The sequence below is a fragment of the Aythya fuligula genome, chromosome 1 (assembly GCF_009819795.1).
Source record: "Aythya fuligula isolate bAytFul2 chromosome 1, bAytFul2.pri, whole genome shotgun sequence".
Lineage (NCBI taxonomy): Eukaryota > Metazoa > Chordata > Aves > Anseriformes > Anatidae > Aythya > Aythya fuligula.
Window position 1 is genome coordinate 21105314 of NC_045559.1, and position 21589 is coordinate 21126902.

The following is a 21589-nucleotide window of genomic DNA, read 5'->3' on the forward strand; positions in this document are numbered from 1 at the left end:
TCTCATATACCCCTTTTTAAAGACTGATTTACATCAATTTCCAGACAAATGGTGTAGGGGCAGAGGGGCAGTGCAAAAGTACCTTTACTACACACACTGATTACACCTTAACTAGCATTAAGGAGCTATTTCACTAGTGTGGGGTTTCTACTGTAAAATTTCATCAGCAGTTTAATGTGGCAAACTAGGATACAATAATGCACTTCTTTACTCAATACCTAATAATAATATAAGTAATAACAATTTCAGTTATTCTTTCCTTGAAAGTCACTCCAATTGTTTACCAGACTCATTCCTCTGCTATAAACAACTGTGTATTTTTATTATTCTGATTCTCTTCCAGGCTTGCAAAGAATTACTGTATTTAGTTCCTAGGGAGCTTGCCAGAAGTAGAGGCTAGCCAACATTTTCTGAACTAATATCTAATATTTGTATATATGAAATTTAAATCTTGATTTTAAAAAACTAAATGAGTTCATAAGTGCTCTTAACTCAGACCAGTATTTTGCTTTCATTTCCCCACATTGCCGTTTCCCTGAGGAAATATTTTCCTGTGTTTTCATTTGCTTCTTCCTCCTTGTAAAGTGGCTTAAAACTAGGCTTTATAAAGCCTTATTTTTCTCCTCTTCATTCACAAAGTATATATCTACTTCAGTAGTGAATTATGGGGTATTCAAGAAAATGGAAGGATTTCTTGAGCAGCCATAACATGCCTGATACTGTGTGTGAGGGATGATCCTGTACCAAGGGCCATGAGCAAGAGCAGCCCACCTACTGTGGTGATGGGAAGGAAGGACAATTATGGGCAGTGGATTGAGCAAAGGGTCTGACTTCATTTTTTGCACCACCACTTTCCTGCACCAGCCACACTGGTTGGACCACAGTGCCAAATCAACTTTTATATGGTAGGCACTGTGCGCCAAAAAGGAAAAAAAAAAAGGACCAATGCTATCTTATCTTACCCGCTTACATTAAAACAGGTGATAGAACAGCTAGCTAATAAACACTTTCTTATTAAGCTTTCCTCAATCTCTGAAATTATCTGGGGCCTAACAGAAGACAGCCTATGTGCAGAGATCATGCAGGGTTGAACCTGCAGGCAGAGAAAGACCACTCTTCAATCACAAGTCAGTCACAAGGTAGCAAACTGGTACAAATGCATAGAGTAGTTTAAGATATATTTTGAGATATGAACTCTAGTCTCTTTTTTTTTATACCAAGTCAGACATCTACATCCACTAAATAAATTATGAAAATATAGAATAAAATTGATGCCGGCATACATAGTGTAGTACCACATAGATCAGCCTCTCCCAGAAAGTGAGTTGGCTTTGCATTTGGGTTTGGGGTGGGTTTTTTATTTGTTTGGTTGGTTGTTTTTTGTTTTGTTTTGTTTTGTTTTGTTTTGTTTTTTCTCTTTGAAAAGATATTTCTTGAAAAAAAAAATCTGTTTAAAGATGGTTTCCTACCTTCAACATAGTATTCCTGACTCATCTTGACGTCACAGTAATTTGGTACTGTTTTCATGGTCACATAGATGTGCTGTGCTACATTGACTTCAAAGCAATTGAATTGTACCTGCACCTGTTTAAAACATTTATAAAGCCAGGTTTGTGTGTGAACTCCAGAATACATGAAAAGCACTAGTTATTAGAATTAAGCAAGCAATATTCTTCATTTAAATTGATTTATATTTACAAGGATCATTAAACATCTTCAGATATTGTAGCATTAAGAAAGTAAAAGAAGCAGATGACATTAAACTAAAGGATTTCAAAAAGAATCATTACTTCTAGTCTTCTTCACGTCCAGAAATCCAACTATCTACAAACTATCACATAATCCTAAAAGAAATACAGGTGCCCAATGTTCAATGAACTTCAAAAGGATAAAAGTTTTTTTGTACTACCAGATGTCCTAGTTTTGCAAGCATATTACAAGCACAAACAGTTGCAGAACAGGAAAAAGAAAAAATAAAAAAGAAAAAAGAAAAAAAAAAAAAAAAAAAAAAAGAAAAAAAAAAAAAAAAAAAAAAACAAAAAACAAAAAAAAAAGAAAAAATAAAAAAAAAAAAGAAAAAAGAAGAAAAAAAAAAAAGCTGCTTAAACATTTAACAGCAACTTCAGCAGATTTTTTAATTCCAGTACATTTCTGAGACAGAAAGTATAAAGTATTTTAGGAGGCAAAAGTTGAGGTCCAATTACAGTAGGTCATTCCCTCACTGATAGTGGTAACTACTACATCAGTGAGATGTAGTAGTACATCTCACTGATGTAGTAGTTACCTGGTACAACTAGTACAACTACTACCTCACTGATAGTGGTAACTAACTACCCTACACTTTCACCTGGATATACTTCTATTTGGTACAAATGCCTTTAGAGAGTAACATTAAGTCACATTTATATTCATTCAACTGAAACTAAGAAAATGTTACTACATATGTTTGTTGAGCCATGCCTATAAAACTTACCTTAATCTGAAAGCTACCAGTTGTTTATTGTCAGCCCTGCACTGTCTATAAGGACTTTTGATCATCAAGTGATACAGAGTGTAAAATGCAACTGGAGTTTGGGAGAACTTTGTTTCACACATGCAATCAATATAACGTGACAGATCACATGAAGTAACACATTTTGTATGGGATTAATAACAGTTATCCACCCCTAACTGAAAACAAAAATTATTCTATTTTAAAGAGTGGGTCAAGCATGGCTTTTTTTTTTTTTCTTTTTCAGTTGCAAATTTTAACAGAGACTTCTGCTTTTAGTTTAGCACATAATTCTACTCTGGTTTTGCAATTATTATCATGAGTTTAGGACAGAAGTGCTTAGGCACTTGGCTGTCTTCTAAATGTGTAAAGTCTGTTGACATGGTTGGACCGAACTAAATCTGTATGCACTTAATGGTCCCTGTGGAATTGTGCTTCTTAGCAATCGGAGGTACAAAGCTTCCCCATAATTTGGTGATCACAAAAAGAAAGCTAACAAAATTGATTTGAAAAGTAGGCTTTGCAGAAACAGCTTCTCTTGATAAAAGGAAAGTGGAAGAAGTGTGAAAATGGTAGAAAATCAAATGTCTGGTTACAAAAGGACATTTTGTCATGGAGTGACAGTCATGGATTTGACAGTGCTGAAGAATATAGTTCATTGCAGTTTTCCACAAAGTCAATCAGAGAATAAAGAGAAATACATTTTTTTTCCCAAAGGCTCATAAACATTTACATGAAAAACAATCCATCCCCCCCCAAAAACTGACGTCTACCTTCTTCCCATTAAGCATCTTGCTTTTTTTCCTGGCAAATCTCACATTTGTGCACTGAGATTGCTGTGTGTCCAGTGAAAGAGAACATATTTCCAGCCCACGAATATTTTCTGAAATGAGTTAAGAATAGATTTCAAATATGTAATTTGAGCAACTTTAACAAAAACAAAACAACAAAAAAAAACAAAGTGTATCTTAAACTTTCCAAGTGAAAGGCACATGTATTTTAACTGTAAAAAAGAGGGACATATATAACACACAAATGAAGGTGGGAGCAAGGATTAAAAATTACTATAAATTAAAGCTTTAATTATGCAAAATCTTATGCAAATGATTAAGCATGAATCACACCAGGAAATATCTAAATGGTAACGCACTAAGCACATGAATGGCAGGATGTTAGTAAAAATAAACTATGCCAAAACATTTCAGTGCCTTTATTTTATTTTGATGCAGAATTATAGAATCATAGAATGACTTGGGTTGGACAAGACCTTAAAGACCATCAAATTTCAACCCCCCTGCCATGGGCAGGGACACCTCCCACCAGATCAGGTTGCTCAAAGCTCCATCCAGCCTGGCCCTGAACATTTCCAGGGATGGGGCATCCACAGCTTCTCTGGGCAGCCTGTGACAGTGCCTCATCACCATCATGGTAAAGAATTTCTTCCAAATAGCTAATCTAAATCCCCCCTGTTTTAGTTTAAAGCCATTATCTCTTGTCCTATCACTGCACTCCCTAACAAAGATTCCCTCTCCAGCTTTCCTGTAGGCCCCCTTTAGGTACCGGAAGAACACTATAAGGTGTCCTCAGCGGCTTTTCTTCTCCAGGCTGAACAACCCTAACTACCTCAGTCTGTCTTCACAGGAGAGCTGCGCCAGCCTTTGACCATCTTTGTGGCACTTCTCTCGATTCAGTCTAATATGTCCGTGTCCTTATATTGGGGGTTCCAGAGCAGAATGCAGTACTTTAGGTGGGGTCTCATGAGAGCAGAGTAGAGGGAGGGAATCACGTCGTTCAAGCTGCTGGCCACGCTTCTTTTGATTCAGCCCAAGATATGGATGGTTTTATGGGCTGCAAGCACACATTTCTGGCTCATGTTGAGATTTCCATCAACCAAAACTGCCAGGTCCTTCTCCTCAGGGCTTCTCTCAATACATTTTCCACCAACCTGTGCTTGTGCTTGGGATTGTCCCAACCCAGACCAGTGTAAGACCTTACACTTGGCCTTGTTGCACTTCATGAGATTTGCACAGGCCCACCTCTCAGGCCTGTCATGGTCCCTCTGGATGACATTCCTTCTTTCCAGCACTTTCAACCACACCACACAGCTTGATGTCATTGGAAAAGTTGCTGAGGATCCTACTGTCCATGTCACTAACAAAGATGTTAAAGAGCGACAGTCCCAATACTGACCCCCGAGGAATACCACTCATTACTGATCTCCACCTGGACACTGGCCCGTTCACCACAACTCTTTGACTGCAACCATCCACACAATTCCTTACCCACTAAGGTCCATCCACCAAATCCATGTCTCTCCAATTTAGAGACAGATATCACAGGAGACAGTGCAAAATGCTTTGCACAAGTCCAGGCAGACAATATCATTTGCTCTTCCCCTATCACCAATGCTGTAACCCCACCATAGAAGGCTACCAGATTTTGGGGGCATGATCTACCTTTAGTGAAGCCATGTTGGCTGTCACCAGTCACCTTCTTATTTTCCATGTGCCTATTAGCATAGTTTCCAGGAGGATCTTCTGTATGATCTTGCTGGGCACAGAGGTGAGACTGATTGTCCTCTAGATTCCTAGCTCTTCCTTTTTTCCATTTTAAAAACGGGGTTTATGTTTCCCCTCTTACAGTCAGTAGGAGCTTCATCAGACTGCCACAACTTCTCAAATATGATGGACAGTGGCTTAGTAACTTCATCCACCAGTTCTCTTCAGGACCCATGGATGCATCTCACCAGGTCCCATGGACTTTGGCTATGTGACTGGAGCTCATATTGGTGAAGACTGAGGCAAAAAAGTCATTGAGTACCTCAACCTTCTCCGTATCCCAGGTAAATAGGTCTCCCATTTCCTTACAATTCCCTCCCGGAGAGGGAACTGTAATTTCAGAAGCAAAAACTGTTTCTTCTGTTGGAGCAGATGGAATTTGCGTTTGTGTATGTGTGTAGATATTTGCATGTGAGAGAGCAAGAAATAACAGCAGTATTCTTGGGGCACTGGTAGAGGATAAGTATAGTATGTTAGAAGTAAAAATTAGTTGCATTGAATTCATCTCAGTTCTCATTCCCTTGGGAAATTCATGACCTTTATCCTGGTTTGTAGTTAAACAGTTACACAAAAAATCTTTCTGACACAACTACATGAAAACACCTTGGACACAAGTATTACACTGTGGAACAAAATTTGGCTGAAAAGCTATAAGCAAAAAGTAAGCAGGAATGATTCAGTAGCAAATCTGCTTCCTACCATCCAGACTCAGAGATCCTTTAATGTTTAAATGAAGAGAGCACGGGCTTCCTTGGACACATTTAATCACTGTTGAGATCTTCATGCTTTTCAGTATCGTAGAAGATAAAGATGTAGGAGCAGCATGGCAGAAGCTGTTAAAAATGTCACCTGCAAATGTAAAACACAAAGACAGAGAAATCTCATTGTGTACAGGATATTTCAGTGGCAGAAAACACCAAAGTTAAGCTCCAGCTCTACTGGAATCAGTAGGAAAGTCACCATTGACTTCAGCAAAGCCAGCACTTTACCAAAGATATCAAGGGAACAGAGCAAGTACATAGCTGCTTGACTTCTCTAGCAATGCAGTGGGAAAGAACTACATTACAGATGGGGTTTCATAATAAATTTCCTGGTTTAGGGAAGTGTTAACCCAAAACAGGAAGGAATCATACTTTAAGTCTAGAGTGTAGCTAGATTAATACTGTTTCTAAGTAATCAGATCTGTTAGATCATGACTAGACTAATAATTTAAGTTGTTTTTTGTTTTTTTTTTTTTTTTTTTTATTAAAAAAAAAAAAACTGCATATTGTGAGCACTCTCATAGGCAATTTTCAATTTTAGGAGGGATTGCCTGATGGTCTCAGATGCTGTTAAAATATAATTTTCACACAAGAGGGCACCATTGCATTCCTAGTCATGGAAAAATCACTCACACCTATGGAATTGTTTTCCCCTTTAGACAGGCACAGCAAGAGATTTATATATATATATATAGTATATGTGTATGTATATATATATATATTATCCAGGCCTTATTTAAGGTGTAAACAGAACTTCTGAACAGAACTACTGATTATCATCTTCTTTTCCTATGCCAATTTAGTCATGCTCAAAAGCTTGGGACATGGGTTCATACAGCTGATTTCTGTAGACTAATGCAAAAGAAAAAACAAAAGTCTTAAGGCTCCAGATCTCATCAGTTAGCCATATTTCAACTCTTTCTACTTCTCAGGCTGCTCTGCAAAGAAATTGTTTATGAATTTATTCCATTCATTTATGAATTTATGTTAATACAGTGGATTTAAGCCCCAATGCATTTCTTAGGCTTATCGATCTCATATACATTGTCTGTAGTCCCAAAAGTAGAGTTGAAGAGAGTGTCTTAATGAATAGCCAGGGAATTGGGTTTTGTCCCTTGGCTGTGTGTTTTACAATGCAGAACGCCTCACTTTAGCTGCAACAATGTGACAGCAGTTTCTTTGAAATACTTCCTACCCTATTAACTTCAGTACATAGCATGAAAGTTAAAAGACACCTAAGTAAAAACAAGTATTTCACTTCCCATTCTCCTCCCCCTGGGGAGAGGCTGGAAGAACAAAAAGAAAAAAAGAAAAAATAAAGAAAAAAGAATGAAGAAAAAAACAAATGAAAAAAGAAAAAAGAAAAAAGAAAAAAGAAAAAAAAAAAAGAAAAAAGAAAAAAGAAAAAAGAAAAAAGAAAAAAGAAAAAAGAAAAAGAAAAAGAAAAAAGAAAAAGAAAAAAAAGAAAAAGAAAAAAGGCAAAAAAAAAAAAGAAAAAGACATTTGACCTTATTAGTCATACTGTTTAACATACTCCTAGAAAGTGCTCAACTATTATGAAGAGCTAGTATGAAACCAGAATGGCATGATACTGTGTTTACCATAAAATACAAGATAACATAGAATCACAGAATCATCTAGGTTGGAAATGACCTTCAAGGTCACAAAGTCCAACCACCAACCTGACCTACTGTAGTGGGTTTAAGTGGCAAGAGTTTGGTAGTGCAGGGACTACAGGGGTGGGTTCTGTAAGAAGAATCCAGAAGGTGCCCCATGTCAGAAAACAACCAGTTCCAGCTGTCCCCAAAGGGACCCGCTGCTGGCCAGAGAGAAGCCAATAAAAGATGTTGGTTGAGCCTCTGTGAGAACAGATTTTAGAAAGGGAAAAGAACTGCTGGGCAACAGCAGCTGGGACAGCAAGGAGTAAGAACTAGCCCTGCAGACACCAAGGTCAGTGCAGAAGGAGGGCAGGAGGTGCTCCAGACACAGAGCAAAAGTTCCCCTGCATCCTGTGGAGAGGCCCCTGGTGGAGCAGGCTGTCCCCCTGCAGCCCATGGGTCCCACATGGAGCAGATCTCCACGCTGCAGCCCGTGGAGGAGCCCCTGGTGGAGCAGGTGGATGTGGCCTGGAGGAGGCTGCACCCCATGGAAAGCCCCCGCAGGAGCAGGCCCCGGGCCAGAGCTGAAGCCCATGGAGAGGAGCCCACGCAGGAGCAGGGCGTCTGGGGGAGCTGCCGGGGGACCCATGTTGGAGCAGTTCTTGAAGAGCTGCTGCCTGTGGGCAGCCCCCACAGGATCAGTTTGGGAAGGATGGCATCCCATGGGAGGGACCCCACATGGAGCAGAGGCAGAGAGTGACTGTGAATGAGCAGCAGAGGAAAAGCATTAGGGACTGACTGCAGCCCCCATTCCCCATTCCTCTGCACCACGCAGGGGAGGACGTGGAAGAAGGTGGATGAGGAGAAGGTGTTTTAGTTTGTTTTCTTTGTTTCTCACTTCTCTAGCTTCCTAATAGGCAATACATTTTATTAATCTTCCTACTGAGTCTGCTTTGCCCATCACGATAATTGTTGAGTGATCTCCCTGCCCTTATCTCAACCCTTGAGCCCTTTTCGTTGTATTTTCTCTCTCTTTCCCTTTGAGGAGGAGGAGTGGGAGAGAGGTTGTGGTGGAGCTTGGCTGCCCACCTGAGTAAAACCACCACACCTACTAAGTCCGATCACTAAACTATGTCCCTTAGTGTTATGCCCACCTGTCTCTTGAATACCTCCAGAGATCAGGATTCTAGCACTACTTTTGGCAGCCCATTTCAATGTTTGACCACCATCTCCATGTAGATACTCTTCCTAATGTCCAACGCCCCCTGTCATACAACTTGAGACTGTTTCTTTGCATTCAAACACTCCTACCTCAAATCATGAGGAAAGGGTGCATCCCTCAACATCTAGACAAGAATTATTGTCAAACACAGATGCCCATTGACTCACATAGAAGATGCATTCACAGTTCTCCCAAAGGAAAGGATGCATGGACAGTAGGATGGAGCGATAAAACACATCCTTACTTATCCCTTCAAGCATGAAGGAAAGTGCTATAAATGTAAAGATTAAAAGTATATTAACCTGTACAGGAGCACAAACTTTTAGGGACAGGTGCCTGACTGTAAGCAGGGACATTTTTTTCTACGTCATGATTTTTACCTTCAAACCAAGAACAAATAAGTAATACACTGGATGAAATGAAAAGACTCTTTCACTTTGGAATTTCTTTCCATTAATTTTAGGATACATCTGAGAATTGCAAAAGATGCTCCAAAATTCATTAATAATAATTTAAATGGGTCAGATCATGCATGGACATATTCGTTTGGATCTCAGTTAATACATAATACAAGGAAGAGTTTACAGAAAATAATTTCCCTTCTCTAAAACATCACAGACACTTCTGGAATCACAAAAGAAGACTCATTTCTGACTATTTCTTCAGTAAACTTCCATTAATACCTTATAATATCCCTTCGCTTTCCCACCCCCTTTAAATAGTTTCCTCTGGAGCACGCACCTCCTTCTTTTTCTCACAAGCAGTTTGATCTACACCTCAGTAGACATAAAGGTGTATCTTGCTACACAAACCATCTGCTGAGTAAATCTTGCCTAAATTTTATGTTTGTGAATTATAACTGTAATTAGCCCTACATGAGAGAGGGATTGTTGCTGTAATAAAAGAATCCTTAATTATGGACACATATAAACCCAGGCATAAAGAAGCCAAGTATTATTATTCAGCATGTAGACACTTTCCTTGTACTTTTGCCATCAGCTTAACCACAGCAGATTATTTTTTTATCTGATGATGCAGCAATCAACCCAGAACTGTCACGACAGCAAAACACACCTTGTGTATCCTTGTATAATAGAAGCCAGAGCTGAGCAATGAATACGCAATAGAAATGATTAGATGGATAATTTGAAGCCTCAGGAAAGAAGATGAAATTGGAGAACAGGAAAAAAAATGCAGTGAAACCCCATTAATAACAGGCCCAGGGCAACTCCCATTAGAAACTCCTAACTTTTTTTTTTTTTTTCTTTTTTTTTTTCTGGTATTTGTACCCTACAAGAATTGTAAGAATCTGAACTACTTAGGATAGTGACAGTGCTAAATCTGTTAGAATATCTACTGTGCACTAAAATTGCTTCACTGGGGCATCATTCCATGAGTATAAATTGCAGTAGCATTTTAAACCTATTTGCATATGATTTACCACGTTATCTGCTGCATCTGTGCATTATGATGATTTAACCATCTTCATAAACAAACTAGATATACTGTCCTAAGATAACCACACTGTGCACTTCAGTTAACAAATACCAACATTTGCAACTTAAAATTACTTGCACATTATGAAACAAATTAAAATGCAGCCTCTCTTTTACAATAGATTTCAATGCACAGTAAATTCAAAGAGTTTTAAAGTTGTGCATCCAGAAAGCATTTCAAACTTGCAAGGATAGTGAATGACATGGTGTTATACTGTGCCAAATATATTTTCTGAGTGATTCTTGAATCAGCGGGTCTTGATAAAGTACAGCTAATTTCAAACACTACAGTAGCCATTACGTACTACTAATACTTTGGGAAAATGGGAGGGAAAAGGCAGTCAAAGCTCCATTGTCAAAAGCTAGAGAGCTGATAGCTGCACATTCTGCAGAATAAAGTCATCTTTTTGGTGCAGCTAAAAGCATTGACTACTGGAAGGATGTTTTATTACATGGTTAAGGTCTTTTGAGGTAATTTTGCGTCAAAAAATAAACAAAATGCATGACTGTAGAAAAGGAAGTATGGAAATTAGTACACACCTATTGTTGCACAAGTGAACTAGGATAAAAACTAAAAAAAAATGTTTTTTTTTCATCACTCTTGTAAGGCTGAGTCATCCTACATGTTACTTGTATTAAAGATAGCTGATAAGTCATTTTCAGGCAGCACTGAAAACCTACAACCAGCCCTGCCTCATGTACATCATATTGCAAGATAAGGATCTTCAGTTTACAGATTCTTAAGTGCCTAAAGTCTATATCCAGCTAGGAGTTAAATATCTAGTTTAAGTTTATGTGCATCACCTAAGAACCTTTGGCAGTCAGATAGAGGGAGAACCCCTCTCACTTCCATCCCAGCACGTAATTCACCTTGTCTTAGGATAGGTGGAATGAATCAGCACCTTGTGGTACCAGTAGTAAGTCCCCATTATCTAGATCTGCATTTGTGTAATACCTAGCAATGATTTTAACTCATAACCAACAGTATTGCAAGTGTCCTTCCCTTTCAGGCCATGGTTGAAGGGTTAGGTTTCCTCAGCCTGTGCTGCCCAAAGGTATGAAGACATGCTTCAGCTTGGCGGAGTAAAGATCAATACCCCTGTTTCTCTCTTCTTCTCTTCCATGCAGTTTGTGTAACTAGCAGCTCACCTGTCTAATCCAAATAATACTCATTCGCAGTCCTGGAATCAGCCACTGATGGTTCACTCTGCTTACCAGTAGAAAGCTAATGACTTTTCCATGTGGGACTTTTGACTGCATCCCTTTCAGAGCCACGTTCTTTCTCTCTACCTCAACAGTACATGTTCCACAAACATCATGCTTTTGGAGTAAGGCTCAGGACAGCTGATATCCAACTCACTGTTCCACCCCACAGCATTAGAATCTCACTCGCTTGCAATTCAGTGCCAGCACTTCTCCCTTTCTGTGGACGCTCTGCCATGTGGATCCAGGAAAGGCTTGGTGGAGATAAGCAACGCTCTGAGCTGGGACTCCAGGTACAACTGTCCTCTAAAAGGCAACAGTCTGTAAGGCACCTGCCTCATACTTCCTTGTCAAGCAAATATGGACACTGGAAGAGTGATTGATGGAGGCTCCACAGTTTAGGAAATTCAAGAGCCTACATTATTACTGTAGCCAAACATAATAAGTAGACGCAGTGAAAACATGTGAGTGAAATGTCAAAGCAAAATCTCCCAAATTTTCCTTATCAAAGCTATGGTAAGGAAAAATACAAAGCAATGATGCACAATTATTAACCTATTATTTACTGCAGCCTACCAATTTCCAGTGTTTTGTACAAGGAAACTTGTAGGAAATACCCTGTCAAATGGCACAGTGATGTGACATGACCAGGAAAGCAGACTTATTATTAGCAATAAATTATCTTTATTTTCAGAAAACAAATGTAGTAAAAAGTGAATGATGTATACTCACTGGAAGGTTTGCTTTTACAATGAACCCCCTGCAAACAGAAACAAAAGTATTACAAAAGCTGTTCTGAGGAAATTAAAAAAATAAACATTACTTAATAATTATAAACAAATATAAACATACCTTAAACAAGTAAGCATATTTATAGACCATAAGAGAAATCACTTCTGAAATGAAAAAAGATTTACAAATACAGTAAAAATGCATGCTACTACCCCATATGATGGCCTGATAAGTTTAGGGACACAAGATCAGTATTAATCTTATTTTCATGTATTTTCAACCAAGGTGTAACTGTTATAACAAGTCTCAGGTTCTATCAAATAAAGATATAATTTTATCATGCACTTCCATTTACACTGACTTTTTTTTTTTTCACAACAAGGCAAAGAAGCTAAGTGATTGTTTAATGGAAGATATCTATAGCTCTTCTGAATGTTAGACAAGTCTTAGAAGATCACACTAGGCCAATAGAAAGAATTATTATGGCAACTGCAAATGAATTTAAGGAATAAGAGTTGTCATTTTATTTCTGAGAACTATCTGGCTCAGGATCCTGAAAATGAAATTACTCAGGCACAGTGCTTCCCATGTTCAAGTGGGCAAGTGTTTTTGTAAGAGGCAAAGTGAGCTGAAACTGAGATTTGAACAGTTTTCCAGCTATCTTTCTGACGAACTATGACCATTCCCAGTAAAATAAAAACTCAACCACGAACTAAAATTTTATAGAATATAAAAATAGCAAATCTTATTCTGAATACTCTGCATTAAGTGCTAAATACAGGCTATAACTAAACAAATATTTTTTTCTCCTGTTCTGACATTCAAGCATCTGACATAACACTTACACTGGTGTTCCTTACTATATGGCATAAAGTATATTCCCCATTACTTTCCTTTAAAAATCAGTGTCTCATTCACAGAGATGCATTTGCCACACCCACAAAAGGAGCAGGTACCACCTTGACTCCTCTGCTCTCAAATGGACAGGAAGCTCTCAGTCCTCTTAAAGCATTTCACAACCTTGTCAATAAGCCAACAGCCTGCGAGTTTTAGAGTCAGCAAAAGTCTCTTAGTGGACATTGGGAAGTTCTCAAGTTGTAGTAAAATACAAGAGTTGGCAGCCTGGGTAGGTAGTAGCATGACATAAAAATAACTATTGCTTTGTCTTCCACGTGGCCATCATCCACAGGTAGTTTTGTCCTCCCCATAAACACAGCTGTAGAGCAAAATCATATTATTTCTGAAGGTGTGAAATTACAGCTGCACATGTGTATGATCTTACCCTGGGTTAGCTGAAATGTGCACACTTCACGTAAACTTCTATCCTTCATGGCTGCATTTGAGTTTTTAGCTAAATAAGTTTGTTTTCAAAGAAAGCCCTTAGAACACCACTGGCCAGTATCTAACCTGTATTAGTTATCATTCTCTTCTATTCATTTGCTCATTTGGAACTTTTATATTTAATAATCTCTTCTGGGAGTAGGTTATCATCTTTTATAATTGGCAGTTTGTCACTATGACCCATAAAAGTTGTAGAGGCATAAAATATGGTCACTTTTTATAATAAGACAGAGGTGGAACATATTTTTATAAACTGCAAATTACAAAAACTATCTGTGATATTCTTAAAAATATTATTTGGCTGCTTCTATACAACATTACATCTACACTCAAAGAAGGGAATCTAAAGAAAATCAAACTTCTTTACATAACTGTTCTAAAACGGTATTTCTGTTTCAATGGTTTCATAGAATCCTCATTTCTCCCTGAAGGGCTGAAAAATTTAACTGATGTGACCTCATTTCTGTTGCAATGAGCTCATAGAAATATTTGTCATTTATATATTATTTCTGAAGAAAAGCTTCATTTGTAGTTTGCTAATTTTTCTGATGCAGATTCATCAGTAGAAGGAAGACTATAGCTTTCTGACTAACTCAGTTCAACACTAATCCAATAAAAGTGGAACATGCCAGCTCATATAAAACTCCACTGGAATTTTAACTGCAGTTTCAAAGATCTAATTGTGAGTTATTTCTAACCAGACCCTGCACAAGTATGCAGAAGGACAATCTGAATTCAGTGCCTTTTACTTGAGGTCCTCAGTGGCCTTAGGGAATGGAATAGACAAACACACAAACTGAATGCAAAAAAATTCAGTGAGTGAGTGAGTTAGGGAGCTAGCTTTCTTAGTAAGAAAACCCAACTAATGGATCAGCTAATTGCTGAGCCACTGCTCACTGGAAGGAATTAATCTCTCATGAGGTTGATAATTTAGCAAATTACTTCCATATTTTTAATTTGCCATTTTACAGCCAGACTATTGAAAATATTCTAGTCAGGTGGTTTGAGAGAGTTCCCAATTGCCAGTCAAAATTTCTTAGATTGTCTTCGAAATAGTTGGCTATTACTTTCTCTTTAACCCTTCTTTCTGGTTACCATCATAAAAATGTATTAGATAAAAATCAAGATTCCATAGCAGTAAACAATATAAATCTCAAAAAACTTGGAAGATCCAACCTTCACTTAAAGAAGACCAATGTTTCAGATCCCCTGTGTAAGATCTGACCTTAAAAATGCAAATCATATGTAAATCAATTAAGTTGCAGACAAGAAAACAAACCACCAGTTTCTGTGAGGCCATAGGATGTTCAAGAAAACCTCCTATATCTTCTAGTATGTCCAAATTAATTCTCGTTTTTCACTACTGCTCATATCAGTCTTGGTCTCTGATCACACAGTAACATCCAGTGTTTATTTTCACATCTTCTCAAAAAAAATTAAAAAAAAAATTAAAAAAAAATAAAATAAACATATCCAGCACTGATTTTGATTCTGATAGGGAAACATTTAATGGATCTTGGGCACTTAAGTTTTTTCGGGGTGCGGAGTTGTTGGGAAGGTTTACATAAATAATCAAGCATTTGCACAAACACTTGCCAGTTACAGCAAGCATTTGGTCACAGCACAATTCCTTTTTTTTTTATAAGTGATTTCTTTTTATTGTACAATACCATAGTGTTTTGTTTTTTTTTCTCTTTTATAGTCATTTTGCAAAATAGTCAAACTAGACCATTTGTCTCAAAGAAGAACTCAAATAAATTAAACAAGTTCCTCTCCCACTTTCTATATCTTTTGTTTTCAGGAATTTTCAGTGATGAATGCAATAGAAAAACATAACACACTAAACCCAGAATGGAAATTTTCTTCCCCTTTCACAAATGCTGTGGGTGTTTTTTCATGCAAAAATGAGATCCTGAACATGATAGTACATTTTAGTTCAATACAGAGAGCATCTTTGATTCATATCTGCTTTGGCAATGAGCCTAAGCAAAATATACTTACACAATGTACAAACAGTTAGGGATTTTCCTATTTCTCTAGGGTTTTCCCCATTTGTGGTATTACTCAACTGTAGCCAGAGGTTATCTGAACAGACACCACCAACGTGCAGCATTCTGAATAGAAGGTGTGGTGCCAACTTTTTAGCTAGCACAGCAACTTCTCAATCTAAGTCAATTGTAATGTCACATTGTGTTGTTTAAAGACTGTAGAGAAGAAAGTGAGACCAACAGAGGAAGACCAGGATTTGGGGGCATGGGGGGTATTTTCATGAAATTAAATAGCGGAGGGAAAGAAACAAAGATTAGACCTACTTTCCATTTTCTCTTATTCCTCCAGGCATTGAAGCAAAAGCAGTATTGTGAAAATTATTCCCTGAATGTTCTGTCAACCCAGGAAAGAGTTTGAGGCAAATTTGATTTCACAGTCTGCCTGCCAGCTGTGTTGTACCTTGTTCATAGGTTCATTCTGTAAGGAGTAGTAATATCCCTTAAAATGCCTTAAAATATATTTTGATCATAATTTGGGGCCATGTTGACAACAGATACTCAGCATTCATTCATTCAAAATACCTACACTAATGTCAGTGAATGTAAAGTGAAAAAAATTTCCCCCTTTTGAGATATCCTCAGCAGAAAAAGCTATTACCTACACTACTATCTAAAGCCAAATTGTCGGAGAGGGCTGAGAAAATAGAACATGACCATATTCTGAAGTTTCCCTCTATTCCAGCAACTTGTGTTCCTTGATCACCATTAAAAGCAAGCAAGAGGCTGTATGTCATCTTACAACACAGTGAGTGAGCTGTCTTAATGTAGTGTGGTCTGCAAGAACCAATGCCCAAATAGTAGCCAAAAGGCTGATAAAGATGACAAATCTAGTCAAGTTGTTTATTATTATTATTATTTCCTGTCAAGAGGGGACACTCTGCACAAATTCATCTTATTCTACATGGAATTAGAAGGGATCTCTCAGATCATTGGGCCTAGTCCCCTGAAAACTGCAGGTGCCAAATCACCTATACCTTTCAAAAACATTTTAAAATAAGACGGGCTTTTGTGTGTACTGCTCCAATGCCAAAGCTTTTCTGGAAGCCCTGTTCTCTAACAACAACAAAACTTTTATTTTCAAAGGCAAATGTAATAATGGTTAGTTTTTATTGACTTCTGATTGTGTTTATTACCTTTTCACTTAAACAGATGCTTTCTAACCTGGAATTTACTTCCCATTGATCCACAACCAGTAATACATCTTGTCTCAGATTTTGTTTTGCAAGAGCCAAACTATTTTATTCTCTCTTTTTTTTTCTTATTTATTGTATTATTTTATTGTAATAAAATAGCCTTTCCTTCTTACCATCCTCCTCCTCACCATTTGTTTCTATTTTAACATGTATTTCCTGATTCCAGGCAGTTGGACCCAATGACCTTAGAAGGTCCCTTCCAACTGCTCTGCTCTGCTCTGCTCTGCTCTGCTCTACTCTACTCTACTCTACTCTATTTCTATCCTATCCTATCTATTATCCGTCCTATTACACTCAATTCCCCTAATGGGGTGGCCAGAGCCATTGTACAGTTCTGAAGACAGTTTCCATGAGGGCCATGAGGGTTTATTTGGTGCCTTATAAAGTAGCTCTTTGTGTCAACCAGGAGCACCACAACCATATGGTTATATCAGTAGCCATCCTGAAATACTGACAGAAAGCTGCTGACCTGTTTCCATGTAAGTAATCCAGTATCAGCTTTTGTCCATCAGCTTACCCCACTCAATTTGTGGAAGGACAATCCTACAGATGTTCTGGGCTTTAAGAGTCCCAAATGTTTTCTCATGGCCTTTAGTGAAAAACCAGACAAAGATGATCTGTCACCTCCATAAAGATAAGGTCTTTGAGAGGTGGACAGTCACAGCCAAAGTACTGTGTATCCATGAAGCCTGAGAAATTTGGATAGAAACAGAGCTGTGTCATGAACTCCTCAGACTTCCAACACATTACCATAATTTCTTACAAAGACTTTCAGATACAGAAGTAATCTGGGGAAAACTTCACAAATGGAAACAACTTAATATGCTTTAGATTTTCACAGAGCTATTTTCATACACAAAGGAGATAATGACTTTGCATTTTACATATCCTTGATGCTGGTGAGAACTGGAACCTCAGAGGACTCAGAGGACATTCTATTTTATTTCATTTTAAGTCATGTTTAAATATCACCCTTACCGTAAGAGAAAGCACAGGGATAATATAAAAGTTCCCATCCCCAAAAAAAAAAAAAAAAAAAAAAAAAAAAAAAGTCTTAAAAACATCAAGGTCAAGTATTTATGTTAGAAAACATGTTATTAGAAATGGGTGGAAATGAAAAATAATAGGCCAAAAAAATACACTTGGAAATTGAATTAAATTGTGAGGATATTTACTGAGAACTAGAGGAATTATAAGAATTAACATGCTTAATATGAACGCTTAGAATTGTTAAGGATTCATAGTTAGTTTTGATACACTGTCCCTGAAAGACCTTTTCGCAAAAGGAGCATCTCTATTGTTTTGACATCATCTGTAATTACTTTCATTGCCAAGGAAAAACTATCTTTCTGGCAAACAAGGTGGTTCTTCAGCTTCTACTGACACTGTAATCAGATACACATCAATGGCATAGAGTGGAATCAGCTAAGAAAACAATTGGACTGTTATACATGCAGAAAAGAAACAGGCACTAGAAGTTAAGGTAAAGCATTATTTTTGACTACTGTTTCTACAAGACCACCTGGATGTTGCCAGATTTTATTACAGAATGCTAAAAACAAAACATCTGAGTCATGACTACATGTTCTCCGACTCTGAGCAGCAACTCTCTCTGCGAGCATACCAAACTGAACAAAAAACTTCCAATCACATGGGTGCAGTGATGAATCTGAGAGGATAAGCACAACTGAGAAGTGCAATAATGAGCTCAGCCTCAGAACTGGGCTAATTGAAGTCACACATCTTTTGGATAAGAGCTGTTCCATGTCCAACAGCACAAGTTAAATTCTGCCTGCATTAACATCATGTTGACATGCTTCCAATTAAACATTGAGATGGCAATGAACAAACAAGGAAGAGATAATTGGGTTTATTGAAGAATACTGGACAGTCCTCGTCAAGGCTTTACAAGGATCTAAGACATAGCATCTCACCAATCTTTGTATGCTGCACCATTTGCCCTTTAACTAGTATACACAAATGGGCAATGAGCCCACTACTTCTTGTTTGTCAAAACTGAAGGACAGCATTTCCCTTACAGCCTACCAGTACTTCAGAAATGCAGGAGCATGTGACTAACACAAGACCTTCAGGCTCCTTAGATTTTTGTCTGTTTAACTTCTACTATTCAGGTGTAACAGAGATTTGTGTGTTCAAGACAGCATATACTTCCTCCTGCATTGTATTGATGCAGAAGAACCTTGTTCCTATATTTTAACAAGACTTCCCCATATTTTAACTGGACTGCAAGCGGAATATAACTTCCCCTGACCGTTACTGCAGGACAGAACAAGTGAAAGAGTTGGCAGCACAGAAATTGTATCTCTGGGAACTCTTTGCAGTGGCATGCATTCATCCAAAAAGTGAATGTCCAGTCAGAATGGTATTGCTTTGAGGTCTCACAACTGGGAAGAATGTTCCCCCCTTGTATTTTGTTTAAGTGAATTGTACATAAAAATAATGCTGTGATACTAAAAGGGCCTACACGCAAACCAATTGCTTTTAAAATTATTGGACCAAAGGGAGCTATGACAGTCTGAAATAAAAGCTGCCTGATCTATTGTGTGCTTCAACTCCAGGACTAGAAGCAGGATTTGCCTGGAGCAACAGCATGCTCTAGCTTCTTATTTTTTAAAATAAATAAATAAATAAATAAAGTCAAACATTTTGATGTCATGTTTCCTAAAATATTAATACAAGTTGTTAACAAAACAAAATTGCATACAATAGACAAAGTAAAATTAAAATGCACTTTGAATGCCATACCCTCAGCTGGTATAAATCAGCACCATCGCATACATAGAGTGTCAAAAATTTCAGACCACTCAGCTACTTGAAAGGAAAACTAATCTACCAAATCAGCACTTCCAGTCTAACAATGAGACAGGGACATTCTAACACAGCATTAATGGTTATTTCAATGAATGACTGGAGTTCTCATACAGAGGACGATAAAATGGAATCAAGGAAATTTCGGGTGGAAAAGGTCTCTGAAGGTCACTAAGCTTAGCCTCCTACTAGAAGCAGTATTATGGCCAATACTAGATCAAGTTAGGCATGAATTTGACCAGTCGTTGAAAAACTAAAGGACATAGGTTCCACAGCCTCTCCAGATAATTGTTGGTGACCAGTACTTTGAAGTTAGGATGGTATAATGATCTCTGCTGCCCAGAAGAAGGTACAAGAAAAGTTTAGTACAGATCCCTCAGCAACACAGACATCACTGTGACTTGCAGCCACTGGAACCAGTGGGCAGTGAGATTCCACAGAAAAGGAAAAAGAAATAAAATAATGAAAAAAAAAAATAAAGAAAAGGAAAAGAGCAAGAACTGAAAATTATTAAGAGACCCCGTGGGCTAGATTGGCCCCTCTTGCTGCTGCTGGAGGCAGTGGCTATTTCTTTTGGAAGCCCTTAACATTTTTTATATTCCACTTACTGTCTTCTCATACATCCCAGCACTATTCCTCCGCAAAAGAAGCAATATGTTGCAGGCCTGGCTTTCCCGTGCTCTGGCATACACAGCGAGGCCCTCACCATTTTGCTCTGGGCAGCTATTCATTTTTCTTGTGCTTAGAGTCAGTTCCAGGAGCAGAACACTGCCCTGAAGTACACTATGGCCTTTATAGATGATAAATGTCATCCTCCTCACATTCACAGACTGTGGAAGACTGGTTTTAACTCCAAACCTTTGAAAGTCAGTTAAAATCTTTCCACTCGTTTGAATAAACTTTGGATCAGATCCAAATGTGGGAAAAACTTTTTGCCTATAAAAACTTTTTGCCTATAAAAACTCTGCTCATGAGAAAAGTGCCACTAACACCATTTCCAAGTAAGTCAATTTCTCTTTGTGGATTTTACATTACTACTGGTAGTGAAATGAAGCCATGGTCTGCAGTCATTTGCAAAATGAGATTAAGTCAGCTTTGTGTTCCAAATCTAAAAGAGGCTTTACATGCCTGAAACATCATTTAAGCAAGCTGTAATTACCTCAGCCAAACACCATGATCCATAATACCCCATTAATTGCCACCTAACCCTAGAGGCACCTAAGCTTATTAGGCAGCTCTCTTTCAGACCTGAGAACTACCTGGATGTTTGGGACTTGGTATCTAGTTCAAGACCCATACAGAGCAGGAATTACACCTACCTCATGCCACAGTTATTTGGGATAGCATACATCCACTTGTGAGACAACCATGTCCCCCAGTGTATCAGGTGGCTGGAAGGGATTTCATGGTAGTGGAGATTAAACTAGCAAAGCTCAAGACTAGCTTCCCTTTCAGAATGGGAGCATTAGAAAAGAAAAGCAGAATAAGGGCATGTTCCAGCTGTTATACTCTATCTGTTCAAGTCCAAACCTCAAGGAGAAGCCACATCCTCCTTAACCTGAAGCTGCTCTAACTCTACACAAGTTTTCTTTTTACCATATTGCCCAGTAAATGAGAGTTTCCCAGGCCTCCTGACAAAGCAGTGATACTGTATAGAGATGAAATGAAAGACTAATGGTCTGAGAGAAGGACAGGCAATAGAGAATGAGATTTTAAAGTCAAGTGCTTTCAACATTGAAATGGGAGATCTTTTTCCTACTTCAAAGGCTACTTACATTTTATTTTAAACATTCATCAAGAAAAAAAGAAGGAAAAAAACTTTGGAAGAGTGTCTCTCAGATGCTACTCTAACTTGGGTATCTGTGCTCCAGAGAGCTGAGTTAAAACTAACCTTGCGCTTAACTTTTTCCCTTGGCTCACTTGAGGCAGAACCCCGCTGAGCATGCAGGTTTCTCATATTGCCCTGACAAATGTTTAATGCTATCTCATGATCTCCATTTTATCTGCATTTAATAACCTAGAGCCATAGGAAAAGAACAGGGTCACAGAATGTGAGAATGTCGCACAGATATTATACTGATTTTTATTTTTTATTTTATTTTAACTGGGTAGGGTGG

At 38.0% G+C, this 21589-nt stretch overlaps 1 protein-coding gene across 1 annotated transcript in view; it reads right to left on the bottom strand.

The window, feature by feature from the left end:
- Nucleotides 1-21589, bottom strand: part of IL17REL (interleukin 17 receptor E like) — a 55923-nt gene that overhangs the window by 17162 nt on the left and 17172 nt on the right. The window contains exons 3-6 of the mRNA XM_032200113.1: nucleotides 12062-12089; nucleotides 5749-5898; nucleotides 3265-3374; nucleotides 1470-1584 (exon numbers count right to left, since the gene is read on the bottom strand). Of these exons, the coding sequence (XP_032056004.1) occupies nucleotides 1470-1584; nucleotides 3265-3374; nucleotides 5749-5898; nucleotides 12062-12089 (403 nt within the window). The remainder of the gene's footprint in view (nucleotides 1-1469; nucleotides 1585-3264; nucleotides 3375-5748; nucleotides 5899-12061; nucleotides 12090-21589) is intronic.